Raw genomic sequence first — 12,019 nt, 5'->3', positions numbered from 1 at the left:
GGAAGAGGGTCAGATTCGGGGCTGAGGACTTCAGTAAAATAAAGAACCCTTGGTAAAAGTAGAGTCCCCTGGGAAGCAACACTTGCTTAATTTAACCTCATACTTCTCTGAACCCCCAGGGACGGCTTCCAATGGGACATTCCCCCCCCACACACACACCCCTTCTTGCACCTGTTTTGTTTCTTAAAAGACAGGCTTCTGCTTCTGCTTTCACATCATCTCCTAAACCGCAAGATGAACGCGGGCTGCCAGGGAACCTGAAGTTGGAAGGCGCCTAGGCGCGAGAGCCTGTCTCATCCAGGGAGGCTCCCAGGTCTCCAAGGTGCCCGCGAAGCCGCGGACCCCAGGGGCGGCGACCCGGAGCTCCCCACCGAGCCCCCGAGCGCAGCGGGCGCCGAGGCGAGGCGGGCGCGCGGGGGCCGGCGGCCCGGGAGGGGCGGGCGGTGACTCACGCGGCCGGGGGCCGCGGCGGCACCTCCGGCCGAGCCGGGCGAGGGGCTGCGCCCGCCCGCGGGGCGCATGCGCGCTGCCGAGCGGCGCCCGCTCCCTCCCCGCCCACCTCTCCCTCCTCCCCCTCCCCCCGCCCCTTCATCCCCGCCTGGCTCCCTCTCTCCTCGCCCGCCGGGTGCTGAAGTTGGGCGGATGGCAGCAAACCGGCTCCGCTAGAGGACCGAGCCGCTCAGCCCCGCGCCCCCGGACCCATCGCTGCGCTGCCCACACCTCCAGGCGACTGGGTAAGATGTTGCCTCCGATCCTGAGCGGTGCTAAGTCAATGACATCAAAATGTCTGCTTTGCACCGATGGGTGCATTTTTTTTTTTTAAGGTAGTAGTGCGTGGGTGCGGAGGGGAAGGAAAGAGGGGGCGGAGAGTGCAACTGTCTATGCGCCGGCGGGGGAGTCTGCCGAGGCGGGTGGGGGGTCCTCTGGGCCGCCCCAGAGACCGCGGGAGGAAGCGGGGGCCGCGCCGCGGGTTTGAGAAGTTAAATCCCGCGTTGCAGCCTCGGCGCGGTGCGCTCGTCGCCCTCCGGTTGCTGCGGACCCGCTGGGCGAGTGTCCTGCCCGCCCCGGGAACCTCGGGTCGGGTTCCCCCAGCGGAGAGCCGGGCGCCTTGGGGATCAGAGCTAGGGCCGGGGGGGCGGCGGCGGCGGCGGCGGGAGACCCCGCGGGGGCTCAAGGTCCCGCCGATTTGGTCGGCTGCTTGTTAGCAAACCGAATGTGAAATTAACAGTGTTCAATCGAACGGGCACCTCGGGGTGGTATTTTCTTCTTTCTTTACCTTTGGGAAAATGCAGGTGGGGAAGATGTCAGGGGAGGGGGGTGGGGTCGGTGCAAAAATGCATACCTTGAGCGTCGGTAAAATAGCTGAGGGGTGTGTGTGTGTGTGTGTGTGTGTGTGTGTGTGTGTAGGGGATGGGGGCCTCTCTTTTGTTCTTTCCCCTCCTTTAGGTCGGAGGGAAGGGAGTTCCAGTGTGCACTGCTTGGGGTAGATTTCACAGCCATCCAGGGGCGAGGAGGTGGAACGCCCACCAAACCCCTAGCCGCTGCCCGGGTGGGTGTATCCGGGACTCTTACTATAGGTGGTGCTGATTCTTTATAATGTCGCTAGAATTCCCGTTTAATAGCGGCTGACTCGCCAGCCTTCCTCCTCCCCTGCCTCTTCTTGTGCTGCGGCAGAGGCTGGGTGCAGACACTCGGCCGTTTCCTCTACTCCCTACCTCCCTGTCTCTGAAAAATGTCGGAGGACTTGAGGATGGCGGAGAGACAGAGCTGGTCTCGGAAACCACGGATGGGGAGATGCTCCTGGCGAGCGGGAGGCTGCTGGCAGGGCTTCCCCAGCAGCCCGCGCCAGCCTCAGGAGTCTCTGGGCTCCTGGGTACAGAGCAAGGGTGGCCTTGGCCAAAAACGATGCCCACCGTGCGGGAGACACGCCCTGCGCCCTCCGCCTCCATCCGGAACCCCTGAAGGGACACCCACTCACCTGGGACAGTCTCGGTCGCTCTGGCAAGAATGACCCTGGCTCCTGGCATAGTAGTTTTCCTAATCACTCTAACCTTTCCATAAACGTTTCCTTCTTTAAAAAGAGGTACTCGAAGGTTTGTCTAGAGAACTTTGCAGTCTTCCCACAGTTTTTCTTTTTCTTTTTAAAAATTGTTATACAGCCAGACTCTTTCCATCATGGGATGGTTGTCACAAATAATAATGAGAGCAATCTTGCAGTTTGATTCCCGATTAAAATACGCGTTTCTGAGACTGTCGTCTGCATTTCCGGCATTCACATACACTGGTTTTCCGGGTGATGAACCCTCTGAAAATCATTTAATTGGAGAAATGAGAAACGGTTTTCACTCTTGTAATGAGTAATAATCTTTCCGTCCGGGTTTCATAGCTTCTAGACATTATTTGTATTAAATACTTTCGAAAACTGTGAAACACTTTGGGTAAATTGTATTGCTTCTTGTGACAACAATAGCAGTTATCTGTGAAACATACATTTTGCACTAGTATCTGATGAAAAGCTGATTTGTATTCATTAATTCAAATGAATGAGCCGTTTGACCTCCTCCAACTAAGTTACTATTATTAAGCTGTTTTTTCTGTTAGCATGAACTAAAACAATAATTAGCACACTCATGGGAGAGTAGACATTCACTGTTTTAATAATCTAAAAAACCGTATTTAAAGAAGTCATGGTAGGGTAGTTTATTTACAGTTTTTGGAGATGAGAAAAGTGTTTATTTACAAAGGATTGGATGGTATCATTTATTAAATGAGATGAATCTCCATGACAATGCCACCTGATCTCAGAGCCCTGGGCACTTATCCTTCTTCCTGAATTTGTAGTCTGAAAGATTAAGAGACCCACCTAATTTACAGAACAAGCAACAGAAGGTGTCTGATGTGCTAAATTCTACCCTCTTGCTCTGGCTCCTCAACTATTCCTTGGTTTTTAGTCCCTACCAAAGAGAATTAACAAAAAGAGATAATTTGCTATTCCTGATCATTAATAAGGCATCCAGCTTTTCCTGCTCAAATAGATATCTCTCTGCCTTCAGGGAATCTTTCTACAGAGATCTGGGCTTCCCTGTGGGCTCAGATGGTAAAGAATCTGCCTGCAATGCAGGAGACCCAGGTTCAATCCCTGGGTGGGGAAGATCCCCTGGAGAAGGGAATGGCTACCCACTCCAGTATTCTTGCATGGAGAATTCTAAGGACAGAGGAGCCTGGTGGGCTACAGTCCATGGGCTCATGAAGAGTTGGGCACAACTGAGTGACTAACACTTCACTACAGTGTCCTAAATTATTTGAACTCATAATGTTGAGAGTCTAATTCATTATCATTCCTGTGGATGTCTCAGACTTTTTAAAATAATAAAAAAAAAAATTCCTTAACACTTCTTACCACTAAGGCCAGGGCCTTTGAATAAAAGGAGAAATGTTTATATCCTCACCCATTTGACCTTATTATAACAGCCAAATCCAAAAGTAAATTGATAAAAATTCTGATTGACTCAAGAATTAAAAGTAAGAAAGCATTTACCTGTTAATTTGCAGTTGTAGAGATCGTGGCCTTCACATTAGAAATCCGTTTGCTAAAAGACATGGGCTTTTCTGGAAAAGTGAAAGGTGGGCATGGATAAGGAAATATGGAGCCAAGAGAGATGGGAGCCTATCCAACTGCATTTCTGCTGAGAATTTTTTTTCTGATAGCCCAACTCTGCTTACTTAACAATGAAAATACATTGCACCACCCAGAAGGGCAAATACAAGGACCACTGTACACACAATGGATGAGAATAAAGTTGCTTATGTGCTATGCTTCTGCTTAACATGACCAACTCTTTAGCCCTTCGGATTGTAGCCTACCAGGCTCCTCTGTCTGTGAGATTTTTCAGGCACGAATACTGGAGTGGGTTGCCATTTCCTTCTCCAGGGGGATCTTCCCGACCTAGGGATCAAAACCATATCTCCTGTGTCTCCTGCATTGCAGCTGGATTCTTTACCCACTGAGCCATCAGGTTCCATGATAGTAAAAAGTATTTTATTTCATTTGATTATTACAGGTAGAGTATAAGTGTGAATTCATTATAGAGGTTTAAAATCACATGCTATTTCCAGGGAGTGACCTGGATCCTCAGAAATACGATAAATGTTTATGGAAGTGTTAAAGAAATGAAACAGTCCTTAGATTTAGGTAGCCAGGTCTTTTATTAGATTATATTTACCCTCACCATCTCTTCCCATCTCCACTTCCCCCCCAAAGACTTCCCTAATATCCAGAAAAATTTCTTTCTCTTGTTATTCTTGCTGCTGTGCCAATACCTAGCACAATATCTGGCAACAGGCAAATATTAAATAAGAACTTATTCAATAAATGAATTTTGCAGAGTGGGCATGGATCACAAAAGACTTTCTTGATTTTTACATTTGTTTAGAGGAATGCTCACGTTCATTACCAAATATACTAGTTTGAGATTCTAAAGATCATGTTCATAGTCCTACATCTTTGCAGGAAGCCATTTTTAGAATTGTCACTTTGTGAATATTCATGTTTTTGCCATAATACTGCTATTGTTGATATGTTTCAAACTTTAATTAAAGTTTAAATTACCTGTAGGCAGGCATGGGCATGATGAACACAAGCTTTGGGGCCGGTTGACTTTAGTTTTTTTCCTGGCTCCTCTGTGTAATAGCTTTGTCACCGTGGTCAAGTCAGTTACCTGCTTTGAGCCTCGGTTTCTTCCGATATAACAATAGGGATAAACACCCACTTCCTGAGATGTTTGCAAGCATAAATATAGTGCAGTGTATATAAAGTGCTGGGTATGTGCCTAGCGTGTCTTCCAAAGCCTAAAAAACTGCTACTGAATATATGGGGCAGTTTACGACCAGTTCATTTCCTATGAATCAACAGGCATTTTTTTTTTTAAAGAATTAGAATCACATTATAGAGCTTCATACTTGCCTTTTCAAACAACAGATATTACTTTGTTGGTATTTTCCAAGAAACTGAAATCAGTATTTTTAATATAATTTAGTGATTGCAAAATAGTTCACCTTATGCATTTCAGTTTATTAGGTAATCTTTCAATGTTATTTCCAGTATTTTACTGTTTTAAGTGATGTGCATTCTTAGGCATAGGTTTTTATGGCTTTTTTTTTCCCTTTAGGCTTGATACTTAGGATATCTAGATCTCTGCAAAATAATATCATCTTTTAAAAAATCATTACTAATTTGATATGTTGAAATGATATTTTCAAACTTTTATTTCTTTGGTTACTAAGAATGCTTATAATTTTTATTTGATATGCTTACAGCAGCTTTTTTTTTTTTTGTCTTGAGGATCATTTGTTCAAGTCTTCTGCCACCTTGTCCACTGTATTCTGAATAATTTTATTTATTTGAAATGCTAATGTTAATTTTAAGAGACACGGCTGGAGAAGGATCAGCCATGGGATTAGGGCTGCTGTGGTGTCCATAACTTACTGCCACTTGCCACCACGCTTGGTCCTTCCAAAGCACACATGTCCTCTTACTCGTTGAGGTCTATCATTTTTGTGTGCTATGCACGTACACTCACACCTTACTAACAAGAAGGATGTATCTTACAGAAGAACTTCAACTTTCTGGCCAACCCAACACATGACATGACCAGTTCTCAGATTTTCATTGACTGTTTCTGCCAGTTGCCAGGGTAAACTTTTGAGATTTCCCGAGATAAGTGAGATTGAAAGGAAATAGGCAAGTCGATGGGGGTCCTCCAGAACATTAATTGAAGTTTCTCATCAGAATGAAATCAAGTAAGTTTCATAAGGCCATGTCATATTAGAATCCTAACTTACCTCATTTTTTAGCTGGAGGTGAAACTTAAATCTTTAAAAGTTGAGGCTAATCTGGTACCTTAATGAGTGGTGTTTCATGTGATTTAGTGCTCTGATAAGTTCCTGGTTTTGAATTTTTAAATTCTGTGACTATAGACAGTTGGTTTCAAAAGCTTAAATATTTAGCTTAGAAAATCTATAAAGCCCCTCAGCTGTTAAACTACCTAGAAAGTGTAAAATTTTTTATAATTATTACTGGTTCCAGTTTATCAAATATTGTAAAGCCTCAGTAATACAGAATGTGTAAGCCTGGAATTTATAATGAATAAGAGGCCCCTGTAGGAGGAACAGTGAGGTCTGGTGGAACAGAAACGCTTGTTTGAAATAGAACTGGATTTGCATTCTTGCTCTACTGTTTACTAGATGTGCAGGCTTTTTTTTGCTAAACTCTGTAAATGCTTTATACTTGAAATTCTAACATGAGTAATAAACATCTAAAATCTCTCTGAATTCCTTAAACTTTGTGTTTGAGATTAAAAAAAAAGCTCTGTGTCAATAAATATAATTTTATTATAGACAATGAATGTGGTTCGCAAAGCAAATATTTACTTCCTTGGATTCGGTCACAGGCTTTTCAAGGAACTTCTGATTGGCTGTTGAAATACAAAGGTTATAATTCAAGAGCCATGGCATTACATTAAACAGACACAACCCAGGGGAAATTATGACATAAATGAAATGAGCAGGTAAGTGTTTATTTCATTTCTTTAATTATCTTGGGTCTTCCCAGTGGCATCATGAGTTAAATTCAAGGAAAACTCTTTTGTGAAAGTTGACAACAGACTGTATTTCAACAAATGGTCAGGGCTTAGTTTTTTTTTGTTTTTTGGCATATTATGACAGGCTATCTAATCTAGAGATTTTATGAATCCATTTTGGTTCTTGGAAAACTACCTCATATCTCCACCCTATTTCCCTCAACTCTTTTCCTTTTTCAGGCTTCAATTAATCAAAATCAACAAAGATTTGAAAGTCTGCTGTAACAATGGCAACTGTGCGATTTAATTTAGAGGATGTGAAAAAGCATATGTCAAAGAGACTTTAGAAGCAGGGAATGCAATTTGGTAGAAAGAGTTCAAACTTTGGATTCAAATAGCCAGAGATTTAGCCTTAACATTGTTGAGTCTTAGTATCATTATCTGTAAATTGAAGACTGATTGTTATGTATCTTAAAAATGCTGAGTGATTAAATGAAATGATGTCCATAATTTGTCATCTATTGACAATCACTATGCCGCTGTTATGGGACTTCCCGGGCAGCGCTACTGGTAAAGAACCTGCCTGCCAATTCAGGAGACTTAAGAGACACGGGTTTGATCCCTTGATTGGGAAGATCCCTGGAGGAGGGCCTGGCAGACCACTCCAGTATTCTTGCCTGAAGAATCCCATAGACAGGGTGGCTTGGTGGGCTGCGGTCCATAAGGTTACAACCATAAGGTCTCAGAGTCGGCCATGACTGAAGTGACTTAGGATACACATGCAATTGTTAGATACTGTCCTAGAGTTAAACAATGAAAAATAAACCCAGGAATAATTAAAATAATTAAGATAAACCCAAGAAACATCAGTAGATCCTAAGTGCTGAAAGACATTTTTGTTTCTTGCCAGGATTTTTCTTGATTAATGGATCCTGAATTAATGTGGAAGCCGTTCTCCTAGTGTCTGCCGTGTTGCCGTGTTATTCTTTCCTGACCAGCTTGTTTAACCAACCTGTTAAGTGAACAGTCATTCATTCATAAACATTCTCAAGCACATATTATGTGCCAGGCCCTGCGATATGATTTTGGATGCAAAAAAAAAAAAAAAAGATTAAACATGGCCCCTTTCTGCAAGTTCACACAGAAGCTTCTTCAACTTAGTATTATTTTGTTTGCATCAGTTGAGCCCTGGTTGTTCTGAGTTTACAAGTCATAACTAGAGATGGTGTGGAAGTAATGAGAAAAGATCTCCTGAGGATTTAGAAATTTTAGGCTCATTGACTTCCAAGTGTAGCAATCTCTGCTCCTAAAGAAAGCTCTAAGCAGAGGCTCAGATAAGGGGAAGGGAAAATAGGAAGTGGTTCGCTGGAGCTCAGTGGATGATTTACCAGCCCCCAGGTCCAAACCACAGACCTGAGGCTCAGCCGTCTCTGTGGACGCACCCCAACTCCCAAATCTCCCTCTTCAAAGTGGCCACCTTTGTCTGCAAACGGGTGTACTGTGCCTACCCCTCTCCCCTTCACTTAAAGACTACCCTGGGTGATCATTGGGATGTTATTTCAGGTATGTTGGGGGAGGGCGTAAGTAAAGGGAGACAGAGAAAATGAATACCCCACCCTTCCTGAGGACCCACATTTCCCATAAAATAAATATATTGTCATTTTTTTCTCCCAGTATGATTGCAGTTCTTGCACTGATAACAGTCTTTTTGTAATATAGTAAATTGACCAGAAGGGGCTTCCTGGTGGTTCAGTGATAAAGAATCCTCCTGCCAATGGTGGATACTTGGGTTCAGTCCCTGGGTTGGGAAGATCCCCGGAGAAGGGAATGGCAACCCACTCCGGTATTCTTGCCTCGGAAATCCCACGGACAGAGGAGCCTGGTGGGCTGCAGGCCATGGGGGTCACAAAAGAGTTGGACATGACTCAGCAACTAAAACAACAACACGATTGACCAGAAATCCAGAATATTCTTTTCAGATATGAAAAAAAAGAAATTTGTTTTTGAAGAAAACGTCTTCAGCACCTACTTGTTGAAATCACTAACGTGATGTCTAAGTCTAGCAACTAGATTTTTCTGATCTAGGATGATTTGATATCATTTGTAAAACCAGAAGGCTTCAAGTCCTTCCTAGCAAAATGTTATGAATGTACAGTTAATTTAGCCGTATATAGTAATGAAAGAATTGGCATTATGAATGAATTAACTGGAAAATAAGCTGAACCCTCATTTCAGCCACCAGATTTAACTTGCTTATCTTTAAAACTTTAATTGGGCTGCTAATAAGTAACCATTTGTATTAATTTGGGAGTTGAACATATTTCTCAATTTATTTCACTCAGAACTACTATACAACATTTTTCTGGTGACCTATGAGTTTAGTATGGCCAAGACTCACTAGATAAAAGCGAAGGAAAATGAGTATCTTTTTTGAAAGCACTAAGGCATAGCTATGCTATATATTTCTGTTTAATTTTTTATGCTGAAAACCAAGGGACAGAGAAATTCTTATGCATTGGAATTGTCCCCGAAGTTTAATATTTTAAAAAGATGATTTTATGTGTCAGTGTCTGAGTATATGGGCATACTTTTTGCTTATGAGTTGAGAGCAGGAAACAACTGACCTGATGCTTATGCAGTCATAACCAAATGCTGGGAGAAGATACATACTTGAAAATCCAGGGGGAGGTACATTGAGGTAAGAATGAAAGTCAAGTAAAAAACAGAAAGACTGGGCCCAGAAAAGGAGACTATTAGCTACAAACTTACTTCTTAAGGTATAATGTCATTCAGTACATTATTATGTAACTCCACTGTATTATGTAACCACCTCCAGTTTTGTAAATTCATGTGATCTAATCTTAAGAAGGTAATTTTTCCCCCCCAATTCAGTTTTTTCATTGATTGAAGATCTGAGTAATACAAGTGGTATTTCATGAGGTAGAATTTCATTAAATAAGTGTTAATTCCAGGATGGAAAAAAATGTAGAGCACTTTTCTTGACTTGACATAGGTTATGTTAATAGTTAAAAATTCTTGTAGGTGACACTCAAATTCAACTGCATTGACAGAAAATCTGCTCCAAATTTTCTTTTTAAATGTCACTATTCCTAAGTCCATCTTGCATAAAATTAATTTTATGTTTTTGTGTGACAAGGAGATCTTTACATTTTGCTTTAAAATACCAGCAATGAATAAATGCACATTGTTTTATAGAGCAGTAGACAGTACAATGACTTAACATCCAAACTATTTATTAAGACTTTGAAGGAGTGACAAGTGTGTTTGGAGGAGATTATTTTTAAGGGAATGTGGATTTATGGCTTAGCAAAAACACTGAAAGTAATTACTTGGTGAAGCTGCTGATTACAACCAAAATCTATGTTGCACTGAGTGCCCTGACCCCTGACCACTAGTCCCAGGAAAGTCCAAGTCTGGTCAAGTCTGGTTAGATCTCAGGGAAAAAGAAGGAGGAACTGTGCTTGAAATTGGACCCTACAATCTAAAAAATTAAATTATGAATAGGCAGAAATGATGGAAGAAGAGTGGTCTTTTGGTGCACCTGTTAATGGCCCACGTGGGTCTGGTTTTCCAAGTGTTTGCATTCTGTTCCCAACTAGCCTTCTGATTCAGCTACTCAGCCCTCTCACCATTTTCATTTCCTGCCTCCTTATTCACAGTTAATGCAACTCACTGGAGCCTTACTCTGTAATTGGGAATACATGTGGTCAGTCGCTAAGTCGTGATCGACTCTTTGCAACCCCATGGACTGTACCCTCCTGCCAAGTTCCTCTGTTCATGGGACTTCTCAGGCAAGAATACTGGAGTTTGTTGCCTTGTCCTCCTCCAGGGGATCTTCCCGGCCCAGGGATCAAACCTGAGTCTCCTGCATCTTCTGCGTTGGCAGACAGATTTTTTACCACTGAGAATTGGGAGCAGTATCATTAAATAAATCATAGCCAAGCCTTAAAGAACCTAAAGACTAGTTGAAGAAAGAAAATGGGTGTGTAAATTGCTATCACTGTTCTGTTCTATGGAGAAGGCAATGGCACCCCACTCCAGTACTCTTGCCTGGAAAATCTCATGGACAGAGGAGCCTGGTAGGCTGCAGTCCATGGGGTTGCTAAGAGTCAGACACGACTGAGCGACTTCACTTTCACTTTTCACTTTCATGCATTGGAGAAGGACATGGCAACCCACTCCAGTGTTCTTGCCTGGAGAATCCCAGGGATGGGGGAGCCTGGTGGACTGCCTGCCGTCTATGGGGTCACACAGAGTTGGACATGACTGAAGTGACTTAGCAGCAGAAGCAGTTCTAGGAGAAAAATAAAATGCTGTGAGGAATTTTCAATTCATTTTAGGTGGTCAGACCAGAATCTGGTAGACATTTCTTAGAAGCGGTAACATTTTTTCAAAGTACTAAAAGATGAAAATTTGACAAGGAATGGCCTTCCAGGCTCAGAGACAATGTAAAGAAAGAAAGGCACAGAACTAGGGAAAGTCGAAAAATACTTTGTGGCACAGTTTTCCAGAAGTACAAAGTACAGGCAGGAAATCACAGGATAAAGCTAAGGAGGAGACAGATACTGGTGGGTGTTAACATCCAAGTGAAAAGCTAACATCGTCCCTGCTAGGGGCAGAGTGCCGTGGGTGTCGAATAAATAGGACATTACAGGATGAAGACTGTACATGTCAGATCTGGGCAGAGGGGAGGAGAAGGCAGCAGGAACACGATTTCAGCTCTTCAGGTGAGAGAAGATGAGGCCTTAACTGGGAAAACATCCAAAGGCTAACTGAAGGCAGTTGGGAAGATGATATCATGAAAACCTGTTCCACTCAGAGCTTTCAAGACTTGGTCACCATTGAGATTTAGAAGATGTGAAAAGACCCTTAAACCCAACATAGATTTGAGCCTGTGTATCTAGGTAATGCAGATGCCATTAAGACCTGGAGAAACCAAACTGATGAAGAGGCTGAGTTCAGCCTGGGGAAGGCTTTGCCAGATCCATCAGGGTTGTTGATTAAAAACCCAATTGATTCAGTAGGAAGCAAGAAGTCTGCTCTTAGCTATGTCAGTAGAGGCACAGAGCGTCTAGAAGGAAGTTGAGGACACTTCTGTACTGTTCTGCATTTTTCAAACCACAACTAGTGTGCTGTTTTGAATTTCTTTCCTTCTGGACACCCTGGTTAGAGTTTTGTGATAAGAATAGTAAAATGAACAGACACCGGTCATTCATGGGAGAAGTGATTATTGGAGGCATTTGTACTTTTTTAACCTGGAGTAGAGTGGTTTGCCTAGAGAATATGTGTGTTTCTCCATTTGGAGAAGAGCCATGTGAAATGATTAGGCTCATTTTAAATTGCCCCAGTGACATAACAGGAATAACAGAACCACATGGCAGAGTAGTGAGGAGATAGTACAGACATTGCCCTGTGTCAAA

General features: G+C 42.9%; 1 protein-coding gene across 4 annotated transcripts in view; it reads left to right on the top strand.

The window, feature by feature from the left end:
- The first annotated feature begins 591 nt into the window (after positions 1–591).
- RGS17 (regulator of G protein signaling 17) overlaps positions 592–12,019 on the top strand; it is a 100,065-nt gene continuing 88,637 nt past the window's right edge. For 3 of the 4 annotated variants that reach the window (XM_043457392.1, XM_043457391.1, XM_043457394.1), the window contains exons 1-2: positions 592–734; positions 6,450–6,566. In XM_043457392.1, coding sequence (XP_043313327.1) covers positions 6,559–6,566 — 8 coding nt within the window. In that variant the 5' untranslated portion in view covers positions 592–734; positions 6,450–6,558. The remainder of the gene's footprint in view (positions 735–6,449; positions 6,567–12,019) is intronic. The other variant, XM_043457393.1, reaches the window with a different exon arrangement.

This window comes from Cervus canadensis, chromosome 33 (assembly GCF_019320065.1).
Source record: "Cervus canadensis isolate Bull #8, Minnesota chromosome 33, ASM1932006v1, whole genome shotgun sequence".
NCBI classification, from domain to species: Eukaryota; Metazoa; Chordata; class Mammalia; order Artiodactyla; family Cervidae; genus Cervus; species Cervus canadensis.
This window is presented reverse-complemented; position numbering and strand designations above follow the sequence as displayed.